General features: G+C 52.3%; 1 protein-coding gene across 5 annotated transcripts in view; it reads right to left on the reverse strand.

Moving 5' to 3' along the window:
- LOC138281115 (uncharacterized) overlaps nt 1-19,872 on the reverse strand; it is a 415,049-nt gene that overhangs the window by 282,036 nt on the left and 113,141 nt on the right. For all 5 annotated transcript variants that reach the window (XM_069219553.1, XM_069219552.1, XM_069219551.1 and 2 more), the window contains exon 8: nt 17,222-17,255. In XM_069219553.1, the coding sequence (XP_069075654.1) occupies nt 17,222-17,255 (34 nt within the window). The remainder of the gene's footprint in view (nt 1-17,221; nt 17,256-19,872) is intronic.

Here is a 19,872-nt window from a genome sequence, read left to right on the forward strand (position 1 = left end):
CCCCCTCCGTGAATAGCCCCCCCACAGTCACTATCCCTGCTCTCGTCCATGGTCCCAATCCCAGCCCCACTCGCACACCCACACCCAGGTCCAGAGCGACAGCTGCCAGTGGCAGAGCGGGAGAGTACGGTGGCCCCACCCAAGTCCTCCTCTCGCACTGTTTCCAGCATTTCATCGCCACATTGCACATTATGTTGTCTCTTATGGGGCAATCTTCCTGCCCGCCATATCTGCTGCTATCCGAGCTGTGTCTATTTCACTGTGTGCGGTAGCCAGGTCCACCCGTCCCCTACCCGCTAGCCAGCCGGCCACCCATTGTAACTGGGATGCCAGGTAATAAGCCTCGAAGTCAGGGGCACCCAGACCCCCCAGATGTGTCGGTCTGCAGATGGTCGAGAGCGCCGTTCTCCTGCGACCCTCATCCCATATCAGCTCTCTGAGCAGGGCGTTCAACTCTCGGAACCATGCAGAGGGGACCTGTAGTGGTAAGTTAGCAAAGTAGTAGAGGAGGCGTGGAAGCATGATCATTTTTGAGAGCGCCACTCTGGCCATGATTGTTAGTTTCAATGATCTCCAGAACCCCACCGAGGAGCGCAGGGACCTGAGTGTCCTACCAAGATTACCGTCCCTAAGGTCGCTCAATTCGTGAAATATTTGTATGCCCAGGTATCTGAAGGTCCGCGGGGCCCAGTTTACATCAGCTGGGCACGCATCGGGGCGCGCGCTGTCTAACATCACGGGGAACACATATGTTTTCCTCCGATTAAGTCGGAGTCCAGATAGGCCCCCGAAGTCTTCCAATATCCCCAGTGCCCACGTGAGTCCTCTTGTCCCGTCCCTCAGGTAGAGAAGTATATCATCTGCATACAGAGAAACAATATGCTCAGTCGGACCCCAAACGATACCCTTGCCCATGCCTTCACACCGCAGCTGCGACGCCAGGGGCTCAATTGCCAGGGCAAACAGTAGTGGGGATAAGGGGCAACCCTGCCTAGTTCCCCTGTATACTGGGTATGCACTGGAAATCGTCCTTCCGGTCTTAACTCTTGCTAGTGGGGATGAGTACAACAAGTCCACCCATTTCACCCACTCCTCCCCCAGCCCCATTTTGAGCATCACAGTCCTTAAATAGTCCCACCTGATAGAGTCGAAGGCCTTCTCGAAGTCCACCGCAAGTAAGACCCCGCTGACGGCCTCAGGTCCCTGGGCATGTGCAAAATCGTAAAGACCCGTGTAAAGAAATGGCTCCCTGTTGCAGTTACCCCCCACTTTTTGCCTGATACTGATGCTGACTTGACTGAGAAGAGTGCTGGGACCCTGCTAACCAGGCCCCAGCACCAGTGTTCCTTCACCTAAAATGTACCATTGTATCCACAATTGGCACACCCTGGCATTCAGATAAGTCCCTTGTAACTGGTACTTCTAGTACCAAGGGCCCTGATGCCAAGGAAGGTCTCTAAGGGCTGCAGCATGTCTTATGCCACCCTAGAGACCCCTCACTCAGCACAGACACACTGCTTACATGCCTGTGTGTGCTAGTGAGAACAAAATGAGTAAGTCGACATGACACTCCCCTCAGGGTGCCATGCCAGCCTCTCACTGCCTATGCAGTATAGGTAAGACACCCCTCTAGCAGGCCTTACAGCCCTAAGGCAGGGTGCACTATACCATAGGTGAGGGTACCAGTGCATGAGCACTGTGCCCCTACAGTGTCTAAACAAAACCTTAGACATTGTAAGTGCAGGGTAGCCATAAGAGTATATGGTCTGGGAGTCTGTTTTACACGAACTCCACAGCACCATAATGGCTACACTGAAAACTGGGAAGTTTGGTATCAAACTTCTCAGCACAATAAATGCACACTGATGCCAGTGTACATTTTATTGCAAAACACACCCCAGAGGGCACCTTAGAGGTGCCCCCTGAAACTTAACCGACTGTCTGTGTAGGCTGACTAGTTCCAGCAGCCTGCCACACCAGAGACATGTTGCTGGCCCCATGGGGAGAGTGCCTTTGTCACTCTGAGGCCAGTAACAAAGCCTGCACTGGGTGGAGATGCTAACACCTCCCCCAGGCAGGAATTGTCACACCTGGCGGTGAGCCTCAAAGGCTCACCTCCTTTGTGCCAACCCAGCAGGACACTCCAGCTAGTGGAGTTGCCCGCCCCCTCCGGCCAGGCCCCACTTTTGGCGGCAAGGCCGGAGAAAATAATGAGAAAAACAAGGAGGAGTCACTGGCCAGTCAGGACAGCCCCTAAGGTGTCCTGAGCTGAAGTGACTCTAACTTTTAGAAATCCTCCATCTTGCAGATGGAGGATTCCCCCAATAGGGTTAGGATTGTGACCCCCTCCCCTTGGGAGGAGGCACAAAGAGGGTGTACCCACCCTCAGGGCTAGTAGCCATTGGCTACTAACCCCCCAGACCTAAACACGCCCTTAAATTTAGTATTTAAGGGCTTCCCTGAACCTAAAGATTTAGATTCCTGCAACTACAAGAAGAAGGACTGCCTAGCTGAAAACCCCTGCAGAGGAAGACCAGAAGACGACTACTGCCTTGGCTCCAGAAACTCACCGGCCTGTCTCCTGCCTTCCAAAGATCCTGCTCCAGCGACGCCTTCCAAAGGGACCAGCGACCTAGACATCCTCTGAGGACTGCCCCTGCTTCAAAAAGACAAGAAACTCCCGAGGACAGCGGACCTGCTCCAAGAAAGGCTGCAACTTTGTTTCCAGCAACTTTGAAAGAACCCTGCAAGCTCCCCGCAAGAAGCGTGAGACTTGCAACACTGCACCCGGCGACCCCGACTCGGCTGGTGGAGATCCGACACCTCAGGAGGGACCCCAGGACTACTCTGATACTGTGAGTACCAAAACCTGTCCCCCCTGAGCCCCCACAGCGCCGCCTGCAGAGGGAATCCCGAGGCTTCCCCTGACCGCGACTCTTTGAACCTAAAGTCCCGACGCCTGGGAGAGACCCTGCACCCGCAGCCCCCAGGACCTGAAGGACCGGACTTTCACTGGAGAAGTGACCCCCAGGAGTCCCTCTCCCTTGCCCAAGTGGAGGTTTCCCCGAGGAACCCCCCCCCTTGCCTGCCTGCAGCGCTGAAGAGATCCCGAGATCTCTCATAGACTAACATTGCGAACCCAACGCTTGTTTCTACACTGCACCCGGCCGCCCCCGCGCTGCTGAGGGTGAAATTTCTGTGTGGGCTTGTGTCCCCCCCGGTGCCCTACAAAACCCCCCTGGTCTGCCATCCGAAGACGCGGGTACTTACCTGCAAGCAGACCGGAACCGGGGCACCCCCTTCTCTCCATTCTAGCCTATGTGTTTTGGGCACCACTTTGAACTCTGCACCTGACCGGCCCTGAGCTGCTGGTGTGGTGACTTTGGGGTTGCTCTGAACCCCCAACGGTGGGCTACCTTGGACCAAGAACTGAACCCTGTAAGTGTCTTACTTACCTGGTAAAACTAACAAAAACTTACCTCCCCCAGGAACTGTGAAAATTGCACTGTGTCCACTTTTAAAACAGCTATTTGTCAATAACTTGAAAAGTATACATGCAATTTTTATGATTTAAAGTTCCTAAAGTACTTACCTGCAATACCTTTCGAATGAGATATTACATGTAGAATTTGAACCTGTGGTTCTTAAAATAAACTAAGAAAAGATATTTTTCTATACAAAAACCTATTGGCTGGATTTGTCTCGGAGTGTGTGTACCTCATTTATTGTCTATGTGTATGTACAACAAATGCTTAACACTACTCCTTGGATAAGCCTACTGCTCGACCACACTACCACAAAATAGAGCATTAGTATTATCTATTTTTACCACTATTTTACCTCTAAGGGGAACCCTTGGACTCTGTGCATGCTATTCCTTACTTTGAAATAGCACATACAGAGCCAACTTCCTACAACCCGTCTCAGGTTCTGGGAGGTACTACGGCCGGGGACAAAGCCGTTCTGGTCAGCGTGCACTAACTTGGTCATAAGGGGGAGCAGCCGAGCAGCCATGATCTTGCTAAGAATTTTGAAGTCGCTGTTTAGCATTGATAAGGGCCTAAAGTCCGTCACCGAAGCTTCCCTGTCTTTTGTCTTGGGGAGCGGCACCACCAAAGCCTCCCACAGTGTGCGCGGCAGCTCTCCATATTGCAGTGCCTCCGCGTACATCCCTGTCAGTTGGGGAGCCAGCAGCGACTTGTATTTTTTATAAAAATCCATGGGGAGACCGTCTGTTCCTGGGGTCTTTCCAGGTGCTAACTGCGCTATTGCTTCGTTTACTTCCTCCACTGATACTGGTCCCCCCAGGCTGTCTCTCTCCTCTGCACTCAGTGTTGGTAGTGGAGTTTGCTGTAAGTACCTATCAAAGGACTCCGTCTGCAGTTCGTTGGGTTTCCCGTACAACTGCGTATAGTATTCCCTGAATGTGTCATTTATGGGGCCTGGCCTGAGCCTGCGAGATCCCTCCCCATCTATCACACATGTGATAGGCTCACCCTGTCCCCCTGGGCGGACCAGCCATGCCAGCAGTCTCCCCGATCTGCCCTCTTCCGCCTGCAGGGATGCTAAGTATTTTTGCCTATCGTGGCACCAGAGCTGCTCTTCAATACGGGAGTGCTCCCTGTGGGCACGGTTATATTCTTCATTCTCCTGAGCTGTCTTCCCCTGTCCCAACTCCCCCTCATGCATATCCTTCTCCAGGGCGTTCAGTTCCTTTTCAAGTGTGCGTCTCACCCCCACCGACTGCCCCAAACAGAAGCCCCTCGTCACCACTTTGAGTGCCTCCCACTCCAAGGCCCTGGAGGGGGTGGACCCATTGTTCGTCTCAATATATTCTGCCAGGTGACCGTGTAGGGCCTCTCTGTACGCCTGGTCCACAAGTGCTGAGGGAGACAGTCTCCATGACGGTATGGGGGGTCTATCCTCCGACACCCTCATCGTTATTAGCAAAGGATTGTGGTCAGACAAGGTGCGGGCTAAATATTCAGAGCGTGTCATATTTATCAGGCCTGCAGTGCAGACTACCCTGTCAATTCTGGTGTGCACTCGGTGGAGACCCGAGTAGTAAGAGTAATCTCTAGCAGTTGGGTGATGCACTCGCCAGACGTCCAACAACCCCCACGTGTCCAACCACTCGCTCAACCTTTTGGCTGTTTTAATTGTCGCTGCCCCCTGTAGAGGCGGGGTGGACCTGTCCATATTTGTGTCTAGCACTGCGTTAAAATACCCCCCCACTAACAGTTCTCCGGCGCATTGGCGTGTGAGGTGTCTCGACAGGCTCGACATGAAGGGTACCTGGTCTTGGTTGGGGGCATAAATGCAGCTTAAGACTATCAGTATACCATGTAGCCTCCCTTCTAATATCACGAATCTTCCCTCTCGGTCTATGTTGGAAGAGGTCATTGTGAAGGGGACCCCCGCTCTGATCCATACTAATGCACCTCTTGCGTAGGCTGAGTATTCCGATGCAAACACCTGCCCCCTCCACCTGCGTCTTAGCTTCTCTCCCTCCCCAGGCGCCAAGTGAGTTTCCTGCAGTAATGCCACCTGTACACCCCTTCTCTTTAAATAGGAGAGTATTTTGTGCCTTTTAGCTGGTGTGCCCATCCCCCTAACGTTCCAGGTCAAGATATTGTAATCCGCCATTTCATAATATCAGTCTGGTGACATTGTCCCCGGTACTCCCAAGCCTCGGAGTTGTTTTTCCACATTTTCATGCCTTTGCCACAATCTAATTCCGCCACCCACTTAGCCATATTAACTTGTAACTGTGTATCCCAACTCCCCATCCCCAGGGCACCTCTTAACTTGTTGGCTGCCCAGAAAACTGCGCAACAGTGCAACTTGTTCAACTTCTTATCAGCAGTACTCGCCATTTTGTTAGATAGGCGAAGTTCTGGTCCGGGGGGTGGCCAAGTCCGGAGGGGCCGCTATTTCACATGACATGCCCTGTCTTCGGTGCCTTCCGCAGGCCCAGGCTAGCCAAGTTCGTCAGCCGTTTGTGGGGTCACCTTTGGGGCTCGGGCTGAATGTTCCAGGTCTTCCGCAGAGGACACCAGCGTGTCGTCCGTTTCATCCCCAGAACCTTCCTGGGGGGATGCCTCACCACCCATGTGTGCCGCTGCTTCCAGTGCTTCCTTCCTGCCTTTCTCTTTCTGTGTTTGTGTAGGCGCCAGTCGTCTACGGTCTCTGGACTTCCTTGCCTTCAGAGCTCGGCGAGCCCTACCCCCAGTCGGGCCCTCTCCTGTGGAACCTCCCGCCCGGGAGCTATGTGACTCCAGCCATTCCCACGCCTCCTCAGGGGATTGGAGGAACGTTGTCTTCCCTTCAAGCATCACTCTTAATCTGGCTGGGTAGAGTAGCGAGTACTGGATTCCTTCCTCCCTTAGGGCTCTCTTGACTGTCAGAAACGAAGTTCGCTTATTTTGTACCTCCAGGGTGAAGTCCGGGAATAGTGTCACCTCCCCGTTTGCGACTTTAAATGGGCCCGATTCCCTGGCCCTCTGCAGGAGGGTGTCCCTGACTCTGTAGTGTAAGAGTTTAGCTGTCACGGCCCGGGGGGCCTACCCGGAGCAAGGGGTCTTGCCGGTACCCGGTGCCCCCGCTCCAGCGTGTAGAAAGGAGTCAGGCGTCCAGGCGCCACTGTCGTACTTAACCACTTCTCCAGAAATTCAACAATGTTCGCCCCATCGGGCCCCTCCGGGAGGCCCACCACTCGTACATTGTTCCTTTGGTTCCTTCCCTCCGCATCTTCAGCTCTCTTTTCGAGGCACGTCACTCTTTCGACCAGGGAGGTCACTTCAGCCGCCAGGTCTTTCTGTTTTGGTGCAATGTCCGCCAATGCGGTTTCTGTCTCTTTGACTCTGTCTACCAGTTTATGGTGGTCCGCTCTCAGTAGGCTCACCTCAACCGCGACCTGGCTGATCTCCCGCTGCAACGTTGTTTTTGTGTCCTCAATCGCCCGAGTATTTTATCTAAAGTATCTTGGACTCTGACCTGCGGGTCCGGTTCCCCGCTCTCAGCCAGAGCCGCAGTGTCCATGGTTCTGTTCTTTTGGCGGTACTTGGGGGACATCAGACCAGCGGCGGGCCTTGCCCCAGGGGCCCCGGCAGCGGCCCCAGCAGTTTCTATAGTTCCTCACCGAGGCGTCACTCTCCATTCACCATAGGCCTCACCCCCGTTCCCGGTTGGTCCTCCGCGGGATCCCAGCACTCCATCAGGACCCACTGTTTTCGGGCCGTGGCGCCAGGGGCTCCGCGCTGACACACTCTGTTTAGCAACTAGCCTCTTAAGCTCCGGGCCCTTTAGTCCGTTGTAGGCTCACAACTGTCTCTATTCTACGAGGCTCCGATTTGCCTCCCACTTGCTTCCCAAGTTGAACCAAAGACACTTCTATGCTCAGTCCTGCTCGTTTAGGGGTCTCCGGCGCTCCAGGGCGCCCGGGGGAGTCCGCAATTCCATCTACTGGGCATTCCACCCACCGCTCACCCCCAGGGCGCGATCCGCCACTTACCAGCTCCACCAATTGATCCTTTTGCCTCGCTGGCTTGATCCTGTCAGCTGGATCCTCCTGCCCCGGAATCCAAGTCAGCACCCAGGGGTCTCGGATCGGCGCAGTCCAGGGCCTCCCCGCTCCGGCACCCAACTCAAGCGGACCACCTGTCCCGCTGCAATCTCGCCAGTGTCTACCGGGGTTCACGCCAGGGCCCGTTGTCCCCTGTTCACTCCGCTTCTTAGGTGTGTGTCAGGGCCCAGAGCCCCAGCTCAAGTTAAGCGGCCTCGCGGCTTGCCCCCGGGTCACCCCGTCACCTCGGCGTCGCTTTGCTCCGTCACTCTCTCTCTCATGGCCTTGCTCCGTCCCCGATCCTTTCTGGGGCCTCGCCAGAGTCCTAGAGTAACGCCACTTCGCCACCCAACAGAGCGCGTCTTCAGTTGGGCCACCGGGCCCCAATTGGCATCTCCGCCGCAGCAGGAAGACTCCCCCGGCGTCCCATGCTGTTCTCAGGCCCACAGCCCAGCGCGAGGCCACAGCTTCGATCGCGGGCCGGCCCCCGTATTCTCCTAGGGCCGCCCGCCTCCAGGAGCGCATCCTTGCCGCACCCCGACTGGGCGCGACCTCACCTGGACTCCCAGGCCCCCTCCGGCACCTCCGTCGCCGTTGGAGGACTCGCCCGGAGTCCCATGTCGCTCCGAGCCGTCTGCCCTCACGCCGCTTCGGATCGCGGCCCCACGCAAGGCCGCGGCTTCGGCCGTGTGCTCAGGCCTCCGGTCACCAATCTCTCCTACTGGCCGACTCCGGCACTCTCCGGGGCCGCCGCGGGGGCCCACCCACGCTCGACCCCTTCCGCCGGCTTCGCCCTACAGCCTGGACCCCGATCTGCCCGGAGAGGGCGCGCTTTCGAACTCTCTCTCGCCGGCCCCTCCGGAGCGAGAAATTCAGGCGTGCGCCATCTCCGGGTCCTTGGCCACGCCCCCATCAAAGGAGTAGTGTTAAGCATTTGTTGTACACACACAAGCAATAAATGAGGAACACACACTCAGAGACAATTCCAGGCCAATAGGTTTTTGTATAGAAAAATATATTTTCTAAGTTTATTTTAAGAACCACAGGTTCAAGATTTACATGTAATACTTCAAATGAAAGGTATTGCAGGTAGGTACTTTGAATTAGCAAAATAGCATATACAGTTTTCTCATAAATGACATATAGCTATTTTAAAACTAGACAGTGCAATTTTCAACAGTTCCTGGGGGAGGTAAGTGTTTGTTAGTTTTTGCAGGTAAGTAAACCACCTACGGGGTTCAAGTTTGGGTCCAAGGAAGCCCACCGTTGGGGGTTCAGAGCAACCCCAAAGTTACCACACCAGCAGCTCAGGGCCGGTCAGGTGCAGAGGTCAAAGTGGTGCCCAAAACGCATAGGCTTCAATGGAGAAGGGGGTGCCCCGGTTCCAGTCTGCCAGCAGGTAAGTACCTGCGTCTTCTGAGCGCAGACCAGGGGGGTTTTGTAGGGCACTGGGGGGGGGTGGGGTGGGGGACCACAAGTACAAACAGAAAGTACACCCTCAGCAGCACGGGGGCGGCTGGGTGCAGTGTGCAAACACGCGTCGGGTTCTCAATAGGTTTCAATGGGAGACAAAGGGGTCTCTTCAGCGATGCAGGCAAGGGGGGGGCTCCTCGGGGTAGCCACCACCTGGGCAAGGGAGAGGACCTCCTGGGGGTCACTCCTGCACTGGAGTTCCGATCCTTTAGGTCCTGGGGGCTGCGGGTGCAGGGTCTTTTCCAGGCATCGGGATTTCAGAGTCAGGCAGTCGCGGTCAGGGGGAGCCTCCGGATTCCCTCTGCAGGCGTCGCTGTGGGGGCTCAGGGGGGACAACTTTGGTTACTCACAGTCTCGGAGTCGCCGGAGGGTCCTCCCTGAGGTGTTGGTTCTCCACCAGTCGAGTCGGGGTCACCGGGTGCAGTGTTGCAAGTCTCACGCTTCTTGCGGGGATTGCAGGGGTCTTTAAATCTGCTCCTCTGGATACAAAGTTGCAGTCTTTGTGGAACAGGGCCGCTGTTCTCTGGAGTTTCTTGGTCTTTTGGAAGCAGGGCAGTCCTCTGAGGATTCAGAGGTCGCTGGTCCCGGGGAAAGCGTCGCTGGAGCAGTTTTCTTCTGAAGGAGGGAGACAGGCCGGTAGGGCTGGGGCCAAAGCAGTTGGTGTCTTCTTCTCTGCAGGGTTTTTCAGCTCAGCAGTCCTCTTCTTCTGTAAGTTGAAGGAATCTAAATTCTTAGGTTCAGGGGAGCCCTTAAATACTAACTTTAAGGGCGTGTTTAGGTCTGTGGGGTTAGTAGCCAATGGCTACTAGCCCTGAGGGTGGGTACACCCTCTTTGTGCCTCCTCCCAAGGGGAGGGGGTCACATTCCTATCCCTATTGGGGGAATCCTCCATCTGCAAGATGGAGGATTTCTAAAAGTTAGAGTCACTTCAGCTCAGGACACCTTAGGGGCTTGTCCTGACTGGCCAGTGACTCCTCCTTGTTTTTCTCATTAATTCCTCCGGCCTTGCCGCCAAAAAGTGGAGCCGAGGCCGGGCAACTCCACTAGCTGGAGTGCCCTGTGGTGCTGGAACAAAGGGGGTGAGCCTTTGAGGCTCACCGCCAGGTGTTACAGCTCCTGCCTGGGGGAGGTGATAGCATCTCCACCCAGTGCAGGCTTTGTTACTGGCCACAGAGTGACAAAGGCACTCTCCCCATGTGGCCAGCAACATGTCTCGAGTGTGGCAGGCTGCTAAAACCAGTCAGCCTACACGGGTAGTTGGTTAAGGTTTCAGGGGGCACCTCTAAGGTGCCCTCTGGGGTGTATTTCACAATAAAATGTACACTGGCATCAGTGTGCATTTATTGTGCTGAGAAGTTTGATACCAAACTTCCCAGTTTTCAGTGTAGCCATTCTGGTGCTGTGGAGTTCGTGTTTGACAGACTCCCAGACCATATACTCTGATGGCTACCCTGCACTTACAATGTCTAAGGTTTTGCTTAGACACTGTAGGGGCACAGTGCTCATGCACTGGTGCCCTCACCTATGGTATAGTGCACCCTGCCTTAGGGCTGTAAGGCCTGCTAGAGCGGTGACTTATCTATACTGCATAGGTAGTGTGAGGTTGGCATGGCACCCTGAGGGGAGTGCCATGTCGACTTACTCGTTTGGTCCTCACGAGCACACACAAGCTGGCAAGCAGTGTGTCTGTGCTGAGTGAGGGGTCCCCAGGGTGGCATAAGATATGCTGCAGCCCTTAGAGACCTTCCCTGGCATCAGGGCCCTTGGTACCAGGGGTACCAGTTACAAGGGACTTACCTGGATGCCAGGGTGTGCCAATTGTGTAAAACAAAAGTACAGGTTAGGGAAAGAACACTGGTGCTGGGGCCTGGTTAGCAGGCCTCAGCACACTTTCAAATCAAAACATAGCATCAGCAAAGGCAAAAAGTCAGGGGGTAACCATGCCAAGGAGGCATTTCCTTACACCACGACTTCGGAGGGCAGATCAGGGGGGTTTTGTAGGGCACCAGGGGGGACACAAGTCCACACAAAGTACACCCTCAGCAGCACGGGGGCGGCCGGGTGCAGTGTGCAAACACGCGTCGGGTTCTCAATAGGTTTCAATGGGAGACCAAGGGGTCTCTTCAGCGATGCAGGCAGGCAAGGGGGGGGGGCTCCTCGGGGTAGCCACCACCTGGGCAAGGGAGAGGGCTACCTGGGGGTCGCTCCTGCACTGGAGGTCGGATCCTTCAGGCCCGGGGGGCTGCAGGTACAGAGTCTTTACCAGGCGTCGGATCTGGGAAGCAGGCAGTCGCGGTCAGGGGGTGCCTCGGGATTCCCTCTGCAGGCGTCGCTGTGGGGGCCCAGGGAGTCAACTCTGGCTACTCACGGTCTCTCAGTCGCCGGGGAGTCCTCCCTGAAGTGATTGTTCTCCACAAGTCGAGCCGGGGGCGTCGGGTGCAGAGTGTCAAGTCTCACGCTTCCGGTGGGAAACGCAAGTTGTTTCAAAGTTGCTTCTTTGTAGCAAAGTCGCAGTCTTGGGTGAACAGAGCCGCTGTCCTCGGGAGTTCTTGGTCCTTCTAGATGCAGGGCAGTCCTCTGAGGCTTCAGAGGTCGCTGGTCCCTGGGGAGTGCGTCGCTGGAGCAGTGTCTTTAGAAGTGGGGAGACAGGCCGGTGGAGCTGGGGCCAAAGCAGTTGGTGTCTCAGTCTTCTCTGCAGGGTTTTTCAGCTTAGCAGTCCTCTTCTTCTTAGGTTGCAGGAATCTGAGTTCCTAGGTTCTGGGGAGCCCTTAAATACTAAATTTAAGGGCGTGTTTAGGTTTGGAGGATGGAGGATTTCTAAAAGTTAGAGTCACCTCAGCTCAGGACACCTTAGGGGCTGTCCTGACTGGCCAGTGACTCCTCCTTGTTTTTCTCATTATCTCCTCCGGCCTTGCCGCCAAAAGTGGGGCCGTGGCCGGAGGGGGCGGGCAACTCCATTAGCTGGAGTGCCCTGTGATGCTGTAACAAAGGGGGTGAGCCTTTAATGCTCACCGCCAGGTGTTACAGTTCCTGCAGGGGGAGGTGTGAAGCACCTCTACCCAGTACAGGCTTTGTTACTAGCCACAGAGTGACAAAGGCACTCTCCCCATGTGGCCAGCAACATGTCTGGTGTGTGGCAGGCTGCTAGAACTAGTCAGCCTACACAAATAGTCGGTTAAGGTTTCAGGGGGCACCTCTAAGGTGCCCTCTGGGGTGTATTTCACAATAAAATGTACACTGGCATCAGTGTGCAATTATTGTGCTGAGAAGTTTGATACCAAACTTCCCAGTTTTCAGTGTAGCCATTATGGTGCTGTGGAGTTCGTGCATGACAGACTCCCAGACCATATACTCTTATGGCTACCCTGCACTTACAATGTCTAAGGTTTTGCTTAGACACTGTAGGGGCACAGTGCTCATGCACTGGTGCCCTCACCTATGGTATAGTGCACCCTGCCTTAGGGCTGTAAGGCCTGCTAGAGGGGTGACTTATCTATACTGCATAGGCAGTGTGAGGTTGGCATGGCACCCTGAGGGGAGTGCCATGTCGACTTACTCGTTTTGTCCTCACCAGCACACACAAGCTGGCAAGCAGTGTGTCTGTGCTGAGTGAGGGGTCCCCAGGGTGGCATAAGACATGCTGCAGCCCTTAGAGACCTTCCCTGGCATCAGGGCCCTTGGTACCAGGGGTACCAGTTACAAGGGACTTACCTGGATGCCAGGGTGTGCCAATTGTGGAAACAAAAGTACAGGTTAGGGAAAGAACACTGGTGCTGGGGCCTGCTTAGCAGGCCTCAGCAGACTTTCAAATCAAAACTTAGCATCAGCAAAGGCAAAAAGTCAGGGGGTAACCATGCCAAGGAGGCATTTCCTTACAACTCCCCACAGGAAGTGATCACCTAGGGGCTCTACTGACCCCAAGGGTAAGTGGCCCACTGGCTACTACCCTTCACTCCCCTTAACATCCTCTAAATTGAGTATTTAGGGCCCCCCGCCACTGATGCCAGATCCTCAGATCCTTGCTGGACCCAAAAGGAGGACTGGACAAGAAGCCTGCTGAACCTGAGAATCAAGGAGCACAACTGACTTGGTGCCAACCCTGCTGGCCTGCATGCTCCATGCAACCCTTGAGGCGCAACTGACCTGTCCTGTTGATGCAACCTCCCAAAAATTGGGAGAGCTGCCATAGGTTTGCCAAGTGTCAGGAGGAACACCCTTGGAGTAGAGTAGCAGCTATCCTGCATCCGCAGGCACCAACAAAAGGCCAGAGAACCTGGACCCCCAAAAACCTGACGCCAGACATCCAAGCACCCAAGCTCATGTTTAAGTGGGCTAACAATGTCAGTGTGGTCCCCAGGCCCTTCAGAAAAAAAGCCCACCCTGTGCTCACCCACTGTGGACTTCATGAAGATGTCTGCAGGCTGTTTCTGCAGATCCCCATCTGACCCAACCCAGAATGTAGGAAAGTGTCCTTTTTTGACATGTTACACCCCCCCCACACGATTTGCCTGGTATCTGATGTGATTTCGAACGAAAGTGCACTGGGATCCTGCTAACTAGGTCACCAGTGCCTGATCTCTCTTCCAAAAATGCAGTTTCCCTCACAGGCAAAACCTTTAACATCCTCTGAAAGTCCCTAATAAATGGTACCTGTTAGAAATGGGGTTTCTGGTTGGCTAGGGTATGCACCTAAGCAAGGCAGAACCCACCCACTAGTCAGGGCAAGGGAGTTAAATGTCCAAGACAACCCCTGCTCACCCTCTTTGTAGCTTGACACAAGCAGCCAGGCCTATTCCAGAGGCAATGTGTAAAGCGTTTGCACAACACACGTGACGCACTATCTCCACCACAAATGAAACAGCCAGTTATATGAAAATATACTGTATTGTACACAACGCAATTATTAGACCAAACATCACATATCAGTAGTTTCCTGCTACCTTAGCAGTTGTCAGAAAGATACACATTGGTTACTCTGCAGACTAGTAGTAGTCACTTATAACACACAGGTTACTCAGTATTCTGCAACATAAGCAGTAGTCAGGAAACACGTTATTACACCAAAGCACTTGTCATAAGAATATCATAAATGCCCATATTAGGAACATTAGAAAACCTATGGCAAGTCATAAAAACATATTAGCACGTTATGCCCATAAAAGGAACATTTGCATACACATATGGAGTCATCTTAAACGGGTACGCAATATATAAATCAACAAAGTCTCAAGAAAGTACTTAGATTATATACTTTGCTCCTTTAGGAAATACCTGTTAAAGGGGAAGGCACCTCCAGTGCCTGAAGAATGAAAAATGGGGCCCCCGGCGCTCCTCTATGCCAAATGGGGGCCTCTGGTGAACTCTCTGGAAGAGCGGGGCGGCATCAGCTCCGATGACAGGCCCAGGGTTTCGTTGGGGCAGAGGGGGCCTCTGGTGAGGCTTTGTTATCTCTGCCAGGCAGGGAGGAAGAAACAGGGGCCTGCCTGGTGGGGCGAGGGAGCCTCCGATGAGGCCTCCGTCCCCACCCACCCACACCAGTAGCACCCGGTGGCCCGTCCAGCCGCCCGAGAGGGCAGGCACCAAAGTAGGTGCCTGCTTGTGCCCCGGGGGCGCTCCAGGGAGCTCGCTTCACCGCGGGAGCACGATAGGAGCGTGCTCGCTCCAATCTTTTGTTTACTTGATTTTCTCGTGCCAAGAAGCAGGAGGGTAGAAACCTGCCTGAGGGGTGGTAGCAGCTTTGGCTACCCGGAAACCCTGGAAGACTGGTGGTAGCAATGCTGGGGGTCCTCTAAGGAGCACCCAGAGTGCATGGAATCATACTTTCAATACTAGCAACTGTATTGGGGTATAATTCCGACATGTTTGATTCCAAACATGCCTAGGTTCAGAGTTACAATTACGTAGAATGGCGTCCCTGCACTGCCGAAGACCAGGAAAATGGAGCTGGAGTTCGTGGGGGCACCTCTGCTAGTGCAGGGGTGCCCTCACACACACAGGTACTTGAACCCTGCCCTCTGGGCTAGGAAGGCCTGCCATAGGGGTGACTTACAGCGACCTGGTGCAGTGACCTGTAATGAAAAAGGTGCACGCACCCTTTCACGCAGGCTGCAATGGCAGGCCTGCAGAAAGATTTGTATGGGCTTCCCATGGGTGGCATAATACATGCTGCAGCCCATGGGGCTCCCCTGGTCACCAATCCCCTGAGTACCATATACTAGGGACTTATAAGGGGGCACCAGAGTGCCAAATGTGGGGTGTAAAAACCAAGTTAAAAGGGAGAGAGCATAATCAATGGGCTTCTGGTTAGCAGGATCCCAGTGAAAACAGTCAAACCCACTGACAACAGGCAGAAAATGGGGGTAACCATGCCAAGAAAGAGGGTACTTTCCTACACTTCGATATAGTGAGTGAACAAAGAAGCCATTTTAAGTACATGTGCTGGACGCTGGTCTCAGAGTTCTCCAGCTACATGATGGCTTCACTGAAAATAGGGATGTTTGGTATCAAACATCTCGTATTAATGAACCCTCACTGATGCCAGTAGATTCATTAATACATGCACCTAGAGGGCACCTTAGAGGAGCCCCCTGAAAACCGACCAACTACCAGTGTACGGACCGACTAGTTTTAGCCAGCCTTCCTGCAACCACCAGACATGATTCTGACCCCAAAGGGTGAGTCTCTTTGCTCTTGGGCATTCAGAAACAAAGCCTGCTCTGGAAGAGGTGTTTGCACACCACACCCAACAGGATAACCCGTGATCCTGTATTCCAAGGCAGGGGGCTTCAAAGAAGCCCACTGCCCTTGGTATGCAGATCTACCTTCACTCATAGGAGCGATGCCCAAAACAAAAACAAAAATGCACGGTCAACTTTTCAAAACCTTTAAGATTTGTCCTTCAAAATGTACTTACAGGATTGTATTCATTCTGGTGCCTAAACATCTATAAAGATATTTGTTATTTTTGTAAATATATGTGTAGCTCTGAGTCGTGTGTCATTTATTGACTGGGTGTTTATTTGCAAATGTCTAATGCTCCACTCTAATAAGCCTAAGGCTGCTTGACCACACTGCCCCCAAAAGAGCACATTGGGATTGCTAGAGCAAGCCACTATCCACTAATAAGGGACCCCCCTCCTGGACTCTCTGCACGATATAGCTCATTTTGATATATCATATAAAGAGACTACTTCTACATTGTAAGGATGGGTTTCACCCTCACAGAGGAACACCTCTTCATAATAAAGTATTTGAGCTGGCTACCACCTAAAACACCATATACACTGGGTACAGAGAGGGGCTTAGTTGCAGGCTGCAATTTCCGAGCTGAACAGTCCCACATTAGCAAAAAAGATAATCAACAACTAGTGTTGTACCCACATCTGAGGTATAGCAACCACTAGTCCAAAAACACACATGAAAACAGGCGTCCTTAACACATGTACTAGACATATTGAAGACCAAGGAACCAGTTCTGGAAAAACTTAACAGATCTTTTAAAGGTACGGGTTTGTACATAGTATTGGCCCCATCTCATCCCATCTACAAAGGGCTACATGTGAAACAGCCTATGGTCGACAAGAAACTCAGTGTCACCACTATCAGTCTGCACTTCAGCTGGATTAATTAGCCATGCTAACAAAATGGGTGCACTTTAGGTGTCCTGAAACCGGAGAACAGGTCAGATTTCAATCAAAATGTACAGTGCAAGGAATACCTCCAGTGGGAGTGCAGAACTGTCGACCCACAAAAGAAAAACATGACCCTGTCCAGAAAAAGTACAAGAGAACGGCATAAAAACTTCACAATCCCATGTAGAGGAACGTTTGCATAGTTAAAACCCATCAATTAGCCTAAAAGCAGTTATCCTAGATATTTCATTACATTTATTTCTTTTTCTGCTCAATTCTGCACTCATTGCAATTTTAGTACTCAACACAGAGTTTAGTACCCTGCCCTAGTCTTGAGAGTATTGCATCTACCTTTTGAGACCCAGCACACAAAACCACAGCTATTAACCTTAAAAAGAACAAGCTTTAGCTATATAAAGCCTGCGAGCTAAGAGGTTTACCTGTTCTGTCAAGCTGCTCATCACTAATCATTTGTTTTTTTCAAGTTATGTTATTGCTTACGTTTAATAAAATGGTTAACGTTTTCTTAAAAAATAAGTAAATGTTAACTTACACTTTATTTTCTTTTTTACAGAGAGAAGATCATCCTGCAAGGAGAAAAGATTTTTTAGGAAATATATATATAGCAATTATGCCGAAATCGGACAGAAGAGTAGAAAAAAAATCTAGAAAAAAACCTCTATCACTTAAATGTCTACATATCTGTACAGAAAGTTTTCACAGGAAAAAAAAAAAAAAAAAAATACAAAGACATAGCATTTGACTTTACACACACAACACAAGCAATGTACTCTTCAAAAGAATAAAGCAGGGAATGCTACTCTGGCTAGACCACAATACAGAAAAACAGATCCTGGTCACTGAAAGCTGATGTAGGAAACTGGATTGTAAGCCTGCACGATGAATATTAGCCTTCCGATGATCCACAGCTGCGCATTCACAGTCACCAACATCAAACATTATTCAGGGGTGTGCAATTTAATAAAACATCTACTTGTCCATAGGACAGGTTGCTTCTCAAATTTACTTGTCCTGTAAAAAAATAATCTACTTGTCCTTTTGGTGTTGTAGGAAGTTGGCTCTGTATGCACTATTTCAAAGTAAGGAATAGTATGCACAGAGTCCAAGGGTTCCCCTTAGAGGTAAGATAGTGGCAAAAAGAGATAATACTAATGCTCTATTTTGTGGTAGTGTGGTCGAGCAGTAGGCTTATCAAAGGAGTAGTGTTAAGCATTTGTTGTACATACACACAGGCAATAAATGAGGAACACACACTCAGAGACAATTCCAGGCCAATAGGTTTTTGTATAGAAAAATATATTTTCTTAGTTTATTTTAAGAACCACAGGTTCAAATTCTACTTGTAATATCTCATTTGAAAGGTATTGCAGGTAAGTACTTTAGGAACTTTGAATAATTACAGTAGCATATATGCTTTTCACATAAAACACAAATAGCTGTTTTAAAAGTGGACACAGTGCAATTTTCACAGTTCCTGGGAGAGGTAAGTTATTGTTAGTTTTAGCAGGTAAGTAAATCACTTACAAGTCTCAGGTTTGGGTCCAAGGTAGCCCACCGTTGGGGGTTCAGAGCAACCCCAAAGTTACCACACCAGCAGCTCAGGGCCGGTCAGGTGCAGAGGTCAAAGAGGTGCCCAAAACACATAGGCTTCAATGGAGAGAAGGGGGTGCCCCGGTTCCGGTCTGCCAGCAGGTAAGTACCCGCGTCTTCGGAGGGCAGACCAGGGGGGTTTTGTAGGGCACCGGGGGGGGACACAAGTCAGCACAAAAAGTACACCCTCAGCAGCACGGGGGCGGCCGGGTGCAGTGTGCAAACATGCATCGGGTTTTCAATGAGAGACCAAGGGATCTCTTCAGCGGCGCAGGCAGGCAAGGGGGGGGGTCTCCTCGGGGTAGCCACCACCTGGGCACGGGAGAGGGCCTCCTGGGGGTCACTCCTGCACTGGAGTTCCGTTCCTTCAGGTGCTGGGGGCTGCGGGTGCAGGGTCTTTTCCATCCGTCTGGTTTTCAGAGTCAGGCAGTCGCGGTCAGGGGGAGCCTCGGGATTCCCTCTGCAGGCGTCGCTGTGGGGGCTCAGGGGGGACAACTTTGGTTACTCACAGTCTCGGAGTCGCCGGAGGGTCCTCCCTGAGGTGTTGGTTCTCCACCAGTCGAGTCGGGGTCGCCGGGTGCAGTGTTGCAAGTCTCACGCTTCTTGCGGGGAGTTGCAGGGGTCTTTAAATCTGCTCCCTTGAAACAAAGTTGCAGTCTTTTTGGAGCAGGGCCGCTGTCCTCTGGAGTTTCTTGTCTTTCTTTAAGCAGGGCAGTCCTCTGAGGATTCAGAGGTCGCTGGTCCTTTGGAAAGCGTCGCTGGAGCAGGTTTCTTTGGAAGGCAGGAGACAGGCCGGTAGGACTGGGGCCAAAGCAGTTGGTGTCTTCTGTTCTTCTTCTGCAGGGGTTTTTCAGCTCAGCAGTCCTCTTCTTCTTGTAGTTTCAGGAATCTAAATTCTTAGGTTCTGGGGAGCCCTTAAATACTAAATTTAAGGGCGTGTTTAGGTCTGGGGGGTTAGTAGCCAATGGCTACTAGCCCTGAGGATGGGTACACCCTCTTTGTGCCTCCTCCCAAGGGGAGGGGGTCACATTCCTATCCCTATTGGGGGAATCCTCCTTCTACAAGATGGAGGATTTCTAAAAGTCAGAGTCACCTCAGCTCAGGACACCTTAGGGGCTGTCCTGACTGGCCAGTGACGACTCCTTGTTTTTCTCATTATCTCTCCTGGACTTGCCGCCAAAAGTGGGGGCTGTGTCCAGGGGGCGGGGGCATCTCCACTCGCTGGAGTGCCCTGGGGCATTGTAACACGAAGCTTGAGCCTTTGAAGCTCACTGCTAGGTGTTACAGTTCCTGCAGGGGGAGGTGTGAAGCACCTCCACCCAGAGCAGGCTTTGTTTCTGTCCTCAGAGAGCACAAAGGCTCTCACCGCATGGGGTCAGAAACTCGTCTCTCAGCAGCAGGCTGGCAGAGACCAGTCAGTCCTGCACTGAACAATTGGGTAAATTACAGGGTGCATCTCTAAGATGCTCTCTGTGTGCATTTTTTAATAAATCCAACACTGGCATCAGTGTGGGTTTATTATTCTGAGAAGTTTGATACCAAACTTCCCAGTTTTCAGTGTAGCCATTATGGAGCTGTGGAGTTCGTTTTTGA

This window comes from Pleurodeles waltl, chromosome 2_2 (genome assembly GCF_031143425.1).
Source record: "Pleurodeles waltl isolate 20211129_DDA chromosome 2_2, aPleWal1.hap1.20221129, whole genome shotgun sequence".
Lineage (NCBI taxonomy): Eukaryota > Metazoa > Chordata > Amphibia > Caudata > Salamandridae > Pleurodeles > Pleurodeles waltl.